The 10,942-nt window shown below is 40.2% G+C and overlaps 1 protein-coding gene across 1 annotated transcript in view; it reads right to left on the bottom strand.

The window, feature by feature from the left end:
• Positions 1-6,578, bottom strand: part of LOC103582400 (phospholipase D1-like) — a gene marked incomplete at its 3' end in the record, with an annotated part of 17,460 nt that extends 10,882 nt beyond the window's left edge. The window contains exons 1-4 of the mRNA XM_008564004.1: positions 6,392-6,578; positions 4,634-4,762; positions 3,771-3,889; positions 2,484-2,597 (exon numbers count right to left, since the gene is read on the bottom strand). Of these exons, the coding sequence (XP_008562226.1) occupies positions 2,484-2,597; positions 3,771-3,889; positions 4,634-4,762; positions 6,392-6,578 (549 nt within the window). The remainder of the gene's footprint in view (positions 1-2,483; positions 2,598-3,770; positions 3,890-4,633; positions 4,763-6,391) is intronic.
• Positions 6,579-10,942: the final 4,364 nt, after the last annotated feature.

Consider the following 10,942-nt stretch of genomic DNA (forward strand, 5'->3'; position numbering starts at 1 on the left):
AAAATAAATAAATAAATAAAACAAATAAATAATAACAATAAATTGAACAATTAACAGGTGAGAAGTGTAGTTACTAGAAGCAGGAAAGGGGAAAGGAGGGGGGGTGAAAGTGAGAGGCTGGTTAATGGATACAAAATTACAGCTAGATAGGGCCGGCCCGTGGCTCACTCGGTAGAGTGTGGTGCTGATAACACCAAGGCCCCGGGTTCGGATCCCACATAGGGATGGCTGGTTCGCTCACTGGCTGAGCATGGTGCTGACAACACCAAGTCAAGGGTTAAGATCCCCTTACCGGTCATCTTTTAAAAAAAAAAAATTACAGCTAGATAGAAAAAATAAGTTCTGTTGGTGTACAGTCGACCCAGGAATCTATAATTAACAATGATTTACTGTGTGTTACCAAAGGACTAGAAGAGAGGAGATCAGATGTTCACACCACAAAGAAATGATTAAGTTTTACAATGATGAATATGCTAACTTTCCTGATTAGATCATCACATATTGCATACATGTATTGAAATATAACTCTGTATCCCTTAAATATGTACAATCAATACGTTTCAAAAAACAATTAATTTAAAAAAAGATTATACTGGAGCTGAAAAATTCCTATTGCCTTATTATGTCACAATGATCGTAATGTCATAGCGCTACGCATTACTCATGTATTTGTGGTGATGCTGGTATAAACAAACCCACTGCAAAATATGCTGAGGAGAAGTGCCAAGCTCACCCATGGGTTGACCCTCCCAAAGGTAGTTCAGATCTTTAAGACAGAAAGCCAAGCATCTGACACAGTCAGTCTGACCCCAAGTAAAACAGTTGTTGTCAAAATTAGAATTCTTGCATTTTTAAATGATTCTCACCCATACCTATAGCAAAATAATAGTCAATAGCAAGTAGCTAAACTCACTGAGTGTTTGCTCAGTGCCAGGCACAATCTCTATCTGTAATTTAATTTTCATAACTGGGTGGGGGCGGTATTAGTCTAACCCCCATTTAACAGATGAGAAATGTGGCATGATTAGAGAGCCCATGCACATGCAACTACTGGCCAGTGTGTAACAGGAAAATTCATTGCTATTGCCTTTCATAACACACTTTTGCACCCAACAAAGCAGCCCAAGCACGCATTTCTCAGAATGTGTCCTCGTTGTTAAGCAACACATGACTCTACTTAAATAACATCAGCCAACTTTGATAAGTTGACAATTATGTCAATTTTAATGCAAATTAAAATCTTAAATTTTCTTATTTTCTGAATACTAAAGTTCTTATTTTATCTTCATGGGTAATTTTTCCTTCTTCACATAGAATAAAATTAAACAGGTTCATAAAATATTTATCAGCTTACGTATACACGCATAGCCATCTGTGCTTCCAAGTTTAAATTAGTTGTCCTCTTAGACTTGGATGACTATTTGCTACATGTACATCTCTCTCTCTCTCTCTTTGATTGTCTTATTATTTATCAGCTTACGTATACACGCATAGCCATCTGTGCTTCCAAGTTTAAATTAGTTGTCCTCAGACTTGGATGACTATTTGCTACATGTACATCTCTCTCTCTCTCTCTTTGATTGTCTTATTATTTGATTTATGGTCTGAAATGTCTTTATTCTTTTATGCACATGCCTCTACTTGCACATAGTGCAAAGTGACTGATGTAGGCACTTCATTTATGTAATCACACTCATTAGAATTCATGTCCAAATTATGTAAGTTCATACTGGTGATGTCAGTAACAGACTACTAGATCTTTACTTAAACAATGCTTTTGACACTGATAGTGATGATTTGGAACAAAAGGCAATGCCAAAGGTGGCCCATTCTAGTTCTGTCCCTATGTGATCTCAAGATATTTGAGCTTTTGTTGGTAAAGGGAAAAGATAGAGTAAGAGTGGACTAGGCTAGGATTTCAAGCTGTAGTTCTATAGTTAACTAGCCAGGTGGCCCTGGATAAGCCTCAGAGCCCAACTGAGCCTGGATTTTTTTATTTGTAAATTGAGATGGTTGGATTGGATGTCGTAAAATTTTGTAACTCTATTAAGCAAATTCCCTATTCCCTTAAAAGAGCCTCTAAAAGCTATTTGGTTAATTAAGAACTAAAATTAGATCAAACTATAACTAGCTTTCTAGATGCTAAATTCCAGCCACATTCCTGGTGATTAAGCAGTATCAATCCCAGGTTCACTGTGTGTCATGTTGCTAGGTTCACTTCAGAAGGAATTACAGGAATAGATTTTCCTTGACTGTGGCCTTTTTTGAGGACATGACTTTATTCTATTTATAAAAGAGTTTTGAAAAAACAGTGAATTGAATCCATTTAATATAGGAAATATAAAACTAAATTTTAAAAGATCTATTCAGATTGCTTTGGAAAAGTTGTCCTATTGAAAAATCTGAAGCCAATGTAATAGGTACTTAGTCCAATAACAGTAACGTTCCCCAGTAGCACTTTGTCACAAGGAAAAGATACTTACCTGTACGTTAGCATGGACAGACCCAGGTACTTGATATCTCAGCTCATGGGCTGTTGTTTGAGACTTTGGAAGCAGAAAAGGATAAGAAAGGGACCGATATTTTGGTTTCATAATCTAAAATAAAGAAAAACAGATAAAAATGATTCACATAAGAGGTCCATTCTTCTGTATTTTGTGATTTTAAAAGAAATTCAAGGTCATTTGAAAAAGAAAAATGTTAACAATGGACATTTACAAGTGAAGGGCTATCGATTATCTATTTTTGTTTTCTATTTTTCATATTTTGTTCTTTACCTTTTGTAGTAAGCATGTATTATTCTATATTTGTAAAGAAAGATTAATATACTCTATAGTTATAGAAATACATAATTGCAAAATGGGATTACTGTTTCATAAACAATTTTTATACTATGTTGTAGATAACTTGCCATAGCAATATAGCACTATATCATTGTTTTTAATAACTTCACAGTAAAATGGTATAAAAGAATCAAAATTTGTTTAATATATTTTAATTAATGAGCATTTCAGTTCTTTCTGATTTTATTTGGATTATTAGGAGGAAGTTAAAATAAATTACGTTATTGGATTATTTCTTTAACTTGAATACCTGGAAATAGTTTTTCTAGGTCAAAGGTTGTATGCTTTTTAAAAAACTTATTGGTGTTATACCAATTTATCCTCCCAGGGGCAGAGTGTAAGAGCACAAAAAACCCAAACCCAACTGCAAGTATTAGCAGTTTTTTTTAATCTTTGCCAGTATAGTAGGTTAAAAGCAATATCTCTTTGTTTATTCACCCATTCTTCCTAAATTTGTTAAAAATATCTCCATTAGAGCCTCTGTTAAATTTTTATAATGTTTATGTGAATGAAAAATAAAGTGAGACTCTCGGTTGTTGATAAAACTAAATCCTTATTCCAAATTATCAGGGAGAATAATGCCTCATTATCATTTCAAGTAAATAAAGTGGAACCTTAATAACACCTAGATGACATGCACTTAACTTATGAATGTTAAGTCAAGTTCCTACAGGTAATGAAAGTATCCTAAAGAGGACACAACCTGGAGAAAAGGAGAATGGCTCCACCTTCTCACACCACTCGCTTTGCTCAGAACCAACTCTCAGGATCCTGTAGTGGTATGAACCCAGTGCAATTCCACTCACGAACAGAGGGGTGGCACAGCTGTACCACAGCAGCCCCTTATTGCCAACCCTCTGGGTTTCTCCTCTGGCCAGGCCCACCTCTCTTCATGTGGATTGAATCATGATAACAACATCCAAGTACCTTCGTGAAGTTCCAGCGCTGGATGAAGTGACGCGCCACGTCACGAGCTGCCTTCCCGTGGACCGCAGAGGCAATATCATGCCAGGGCATCCGGGGAGTGGAGTACCTATCAATGAAATCTGTCCAGGTGCACCGGGCAAAGATCAGTCACTAAAAATTCAGTGCTGGGGACAGAAGCCCCCGATCCCAACTATGATACATAAAAGGAAATGTGTTAATGTCGACTATGTGTATATTTCTTGACTTGGGTAGAACAACACCTCTCATAGTCAAGGGAAAAATGGATCTCACATTGAGGGACATAGTCTCTGTCATGCACCTCCCCAAATATGTTTCTATTTCACTTAGTATTAGATAACCACTAGAGGCCAAGTTGGTACAGATTATCTAAGGCTTGTATTTGATATTATATTTTTCTTTTTTATTCCGTTGAAATAATGGCAGGCTACATATGCCATGCCATCTCTGTCTCCTCTTAGACATATAAGCACAATGATAATCTGAAAAATATGCTATTCTAATGCTAGAAAATAGAGATGATAAACAGAAAAGACAAGAACAAAGGAGGACTACCCCCTTTTGGAGAATTACAGAATATTACCCCAATAATATGCTTATAGGACACTTGGAGAGGTTTCAGACAGGTCAGCTCTATTTCATGTTCTTTTCTTATTGTAGCTATAAGGAAAAGTCCTTAAGTATATAACTAAATCATGTCTCCAAAGTTTTACCAAATTTAAAAAAACAAACAAGAACAACAACAAAAAAAGCAAGACATTGAGATCATGCACAATGCATACTTGTTGAGATGCTCACAAGTAAAATACAAAATATAACCAGCACCCCACTACCATGATACTCACCAGCAAAAGGTTTATCAAGTTGAACCCAATCTTTGAAGACAAAATTGCAGTAGTCCTTTCCATGCCAGAATCTGGTTTCCCCATGAAGCTCTCCCACGCCTGTCTGTAAACTGCGGATTGAGCCGGCATCTGTGAACCAGGAACACCCACTCAGAGACTTTGTCAGGCATGCCCCAGAGAGGGAGGTTCAGCTCTCATCTGTTAAGCACCTAAAAACTTCTACACTTTTCTTCTTAGGGCTATAACTAGTGCATCATCTGTCCATTCGACTAGAGGCTATGGACTGACAAGGTTTTACAACCCTCACAAGTTTATCCTCAGTGGGCAGGTGGGGCTATGCCCAGGTTCATCATTAGACAATGAAATTTAATGTTCTCAGGAGCTGGAGCAGCTTATTCTCACCACCTACTGATCACTAGAGGAACCGATCACAGGACTAGCTGTGAATAAAGAATAAACAGGTGGGACTATGAGAGAGCAGTAATGCCAGGTGAAGGCAGAGAAATCTGAGGCAGTAAAAAGGTCATACCGCTTGTCTTTCCTCAACAACAGAGTACACACCTAACGCATAACTGTCTTTTGCATCTCAAGAAGCAAGAACCTCAGGTTTCCAGACAGCCCATGTTCCAGCCCTGGAATTAACTAGCTTCAACTTTTGGGGTCAGAAATCCCTTATGTGTAAAAGGAAGAATTTGGCCTAGATGACAGCTAAGATCTTTTGGGCTCTAACATTCTGTATTCCTAAAATCACAAAATGGCATCCATAAAAAATACAACAAAGACAGAAGCTTATGATATAGGCACGAAAACTGCAATCTACTGTAGCATTTCACAAAGAGCTTCGCCAAGACCATTTTACTTAAGGGTAGATATTTTGAGTTAAATAGTTTTTAAGTTTAGGGGATGTGTTGACCATAAAGACAATGAAGCAGGAAGACTAGCAGAACTACAAATCACAAATGGAGTGCTTGGTACAAAAGAGACACTTAAATAGACATTGGATGCAAAAACGTTGAATGAATAAATGGTATTGGCTGCTGTAGCCAGTGAGAGGACCGGACTGGTCTCCCCCACCCCACGCTGTCCCAGAACTGTCTTTGTAAAACGCAAAATTGTTGCTTGCACTTAAATAGACATTGGATGCAAAAACGTTGAATGAATAAATGGTATTGGCTGCTGTAGCCAGTGAGAGGACCGCACTGGTCTCCCCCACCCCACGCTGTCCCAGAACTGTCTTTGTAAAACGCAAAATTGTTGCTTAAAAGCCTCCTAGAATCACCTGCTGCCTACAGGAGGTTCATGTCCTAAGGGCTTGATGTGCACAGGAGGCTTTTCTCAAACTGGCACCAATCTATCTCCCCAGTCCTGGTTTTCCCCACCCGCCCCCAGGCCCCATGCATACTACATCATACCACATGTTTCACTGTATTTGGACAGGCCTGGTCTGCCGCATCTCTGTGCAACTGTCACATCGTTCCTTCTGCCTAGAATGCACTTCTCTCCCTCTCGGCCTGATCTCCTAATCATCCTGCAAGAGCCACATTAGCTGTCACCTGCCCTAGAGAGACCTCCCAGATCCCTGGGAGAGGCAGTCACTGTCACTACCGTTGGGAGCCAAATGCTCACTGGTCCTGTGATAACTGCTCAGAGCCGCATGAGCACTCGTGAGTGGGTCCAGAGGACTTTTGGCATTGGAGATGCTGACCCAAAGGGCTCTCATTAGACTATGTCTGGCTCCCAAATGAGTCACGACTGCACCTGCCTTGTCTTTTGGCACAGGTTTGTCATGCCAATTTTCTGCATCCTCCTCTGTCAGTGGTCCAGCTTCTGCCTGCTCAAGTTTATGATCAGAGTGTCTTCCTGCTCCTTGCCCAGGGTCAGCCTTGCTATGTCCTCCTCCTCCTTTTCTCCTCTCTTGGCTTCCAAGGCTCCATTTCTCTACCATTTCTGCAACCTACTCTTCTTGATCTTCTTTCTTAGCTCCTCCACACTAACAAGGTTTCCCCAAATTTCTTTCATCTTTTTCTATATAATTCCTAAGTGTACACCTCTAGACCTGGCTTCTTTTTGAGGCTCAAGATCTGCAGTCACTTCCAGTGCCTCACTTGACATTGCTTACTTAGTTTTCCCCCCAAAACTTTAAAATCACATCTGAAGCTAAAATCATGAGCATCCCCACAAGGTCAGGTCCTCCCTTCAGATTTCTCCTTTCTGTTCTCAGTGACTCAAGCTCAGCCCCGTGAGTTGCCTTTGACTCTCCTCTTCACTACCTTCTCCAGCCGACTTCCCACCACCACTTCCCAGATCGTACCGAAATACTCCCCTTTGGAAAAAGTTTCTCCCATGCACTTCATTCTTGGACCCACGGGAACAACCCGGTCAGACTCCATGTGTCTCTAGCATCACCTTTGTAAAATCTCACCCTTGAGCCCGATTCCTCCTTTGGAAAAAGTTTCTCCCATGCACTTCATTCTTGGACACACGGGCACAACCCGGTCAGACTCCATGTGTCTCTAGCATCACCTTTGTAAAATCTCACCCTTGAGCCCCACAACTCAGGGGGATTCTTGGACATTTAGTGGATGAGGTTCAATGTCTCAGTTTGACGTTCACGAACCTCGATAAATTGGTACAGATGTACCCCACCAGTCCAATCCACATAAATTAACTAACCCTTAACCACAATTCCAAAACCCCCAAGCCTCTGAAAATCCAAATGTTTTTTCATAGCTCATTTGTTAGCAAAACCTGACCTGAACTGACAAGAGGTTATTTACTATCTTTATTGATCCCACTTGGTGTTGCACAAATACAAATGGTTTGCTTACATTCCAGGTATTCCCTGGACTCTGCTGAGAGTATAACATAATGTAGGGGTGTATGTATTTCATGACCTTTCTAAATCCAGAAGCTTCTGACTTCTGAAGCACACCCGAGCTCAAGGATTTTGTATAAGAAACTTTAGACCTCAAAATATTCACCACATTCCACACTTAGATCTGAAGTGCTGAAATAAATACTTTTGGCATTTCCCAAATCTGTGCCTCAAGATATTACAACTACCTGAAATGCCTGTTTTTCTCCCTTTTTCTCCTGTTTTTCTCTACCTAATGAATTTCTACCTATATTCAAGGCCAGTTCCAAAATAGGTCCTCCATGAATTATATGAAAAAAAATCTTTTGGTTTTCAAAACTTTTGGATTTTGGATTTGTGGATCTGGGTTTATGGACCTGTATTACATCTGTGGAGAAGGCTTCAGTGATGACTCCTGCAGTAGGGGTATCTCCCCTTGATGATTTACTAAGGTACTAGGTTTGTAAAATATTTAAAACTAATGCTGACTTATTAGATAATAAGCTCTTTGACAGCACAAAATGAGTCTTATAGATCCTATACATCGCATCCCTGAGGACAGAGTTTAGAAACAGCTTAACTTACTATTCATTACCCCTTATGATTAGATATTCGAATGTGAAAAACATGTCTCAACTAAACTGCAAAAATGATCTTCCCCCTCACTTATCCGTTTAACATTGCTTAACAGGAAACAAGCAGAACAGTTGCTGAATATAAGTAAAGTTCAACGCTTTTCAAACAGCTAGTAAATAGAATGTCAGTCTGAAATTCTCCCTTTTACAACATAATTCTGAAAGAAAAAACATTCCTGAAGATGACTGAGTGGTTTTGAATTAAAAAATATATTACAGAAATCTGCCACACTTACTAACCACATTAAGATGAACTGATTCTAGTGCAGTTTTTCTATTTAAAAACCCAGAGTTATCTTGTATGCACCCTCCACGCTGATTTCTGCATAACACCAGGAAGGTTTATTAGAAGCCAAGTTCAACACATCCTCTTGAGGTCAAGTGAAACTGACACTGCAGAGAGCTAATCCTGGTCACATTCTCAGGAAAACGAAGCCATTAACTCAAGCTGACATTCATTTTTAAATTTCTAATGAAGAGTCACTCTGCTTAGTTTGGGTTTCAAGTCTGATAAGACAACATGAGTTTAAGTCATCACATGATTTAAATCTACAGCCACGCTCTTTAAACTTGCTTTGTTATTTTTAGTAGATCCTTAATGTTTTTTCCAAAAGAAATTCAGAAAGAACTCCAGTATATAAAACAGATACGGGTAGGATTGTTCTGGTTGAAGCAGGTGCCAATAGAAGTGGGAGTGTCCCAGGGTTCACCTCCTCAGTGTCCTCCTCAGAGCCTTTTAGAAACTCCAGGGTCTGAGGAACAGAGCTGGGAAAGCACTGCTCCAGAAGGACTCAACTATCTTTTGGCTTTTCAAGTAAATTAATTTTTTCCATATTAGAAAATTAAATTTGTATTCATGGTTTGGCTGTAAAAGCACTATGAAAATGGTACCAAGAATGTGAAAAAGAAATCAATCACCTCAAGTTCCACCTAACAAATGTCCTAGGTCAGTCTCCTTCGGGTGCATATTCTGACACAATGGTAACCGTCCCCAAACTCCTGACCGTCCCTTGCTCCTCCCACGGCCTTCCCACTTCAGTTCATAGAAATTCTACCTTTCCAGTGGGGCAAAGACTGGAGTCCTCTACATCTCTCACACCCCATATCTACTGCACTGGCAAGTGCTGTCAGTTCTACTCTCAAGATATAGTCAGTCCCTGCAGGTCACTGTTTGCCACCCTGGTCTTCCCTGAAGAATGATCCTGTAAAAAATCCTGTAAGTCAGACCTTTTCTGTCCTTTACTCAAGACCATCTGATGACTTCCCATCTCACTCAGAGCCAAAACTCACAACTGGCTGCACGACCTCCCATACTCCACCCAGGCCCCCCTCTGACTTTGTTCCTGTCACTCTCCCCCAGCCCACTCCACTCAGCCACGTGCCTAGAACACACGAATCCTCCTCCTGCCTCCATGGCCTTTTACACTTGCTGCCCCCTCCATCTGGAACACCCTGTCCCCAGACAGCTTCTTGTCCTCATCCGTCTCTTCCTTTTGATCTTTGTTGAAAACTCGCCTCATTAGACAAGCATTCTCTGACCACCCTATGTAAAATAGTAACTCCTCCTCTCTTTCCACCCCCCCTTATACTGCTTTATTTTTCTCCACGATAATTATCACCACCTGATAGACTGCATTTGACCATCTATTTGTATATACAACTCCTATCCTTACACCCCAGCTAGTTAACCGCATTTCATCTCTTTTGTTCCTTACACCCTTAGTACCTAGAATGATGATTGGCCGTTCTAGTTCTAGGAGCTCAATAAATACTTATTTAATTAAACAAATAGATCTTCCACATTTATTTTTGTGTCCCCAGTTACAGTTTTTAATGACTGCCCAGTTCCATCAAAGGAATGAACCATTGTGTTCTTCATTCTCCCAGTCTTTGTCATTTAGGTTGTTTACTTTCTCTCTCTCGCTCTCTCTCCCTCTCTCAATAAACAATGCTGCAGTAGACACGTATCCAGTTTATTAGTGAAGGGGCTGTGAACAGATGTCAAGGATACTTTCTATCAACAACAGAAAACCACGCTGTCCTCGGATCACCAATGTGGATATCACCCCTCCTGTCCTCAGATCACCACTGTGGATATCACCCCTCCTGTCCTCAGATCACCACTGTGGATATCACCCCTCTCAGCCTGATGTTGGCCTAATGTATTTGGCACCTGACACATCTTATCCGCTTGCTCCCAATCCCGTTGTCAGCAACACTAACACTCAATCATAATTCGGACCCCTCAATTGCATGGTTCAGCCACCACATTCCTCCATCTCATTTCTAACTTCAGTCTTCCAGCAGCAAAGCCACTCACTAGAATTACAAGGCACCTCCTGGACCTGTTCCCAACACTTTACTTTTCATATCTGCTGCTGCATGCTCCCCTGACCTGCCTCTCTGGACTTTCCAAAGATCTCCTGGTTCCCAGGACTCTGAAGCTCTGTTGAACACAGGAATTACTGAGAGTTGTGCCTGAATCCACATGTGCATCAAGTACTAGCTGTATGCTACAGAAACAAAACGTCTTCCTGTATATATTCTTCTCCGTTTTTAAATGTATATCAATATTGTTATGACTTCCAAAATATGTTTATTTCACAGTTACGTTGGATCGTTAGTTGACTATACGTAGTTAATTAATGCATCTTTAAAAAGCAGGGTCCCTAGACTAAGGAAAGCTGGGAACCACTGCTCAAGGTTCTGCTTAACTTATCAGCTGCATTAGCAGCTTCTAGCCACAAGAGACTCACATCCGGGCCTGATAGCTGGGCTCTAACTCCCTCAACCTCCTAAACAATAGCTGCAAATTTGGCC

Source organism: Galeopterus variegatus, unplaced genomic scaffold (assembly GCF_000696425.1).
Source record: "Galeopterus variegatus unplaced genomic scaffold, G_variegatus-3.0.2 Scaffold16104, whole genome shotgun sequence".
Classification (NCBI taxonomy): domain Eukaryota; kingdom Metazoa; phylum Chordata; class Mammalia; order Dermoptera; family Cynocephalidae; genus Galeopterus; species Galeopterus variegatus.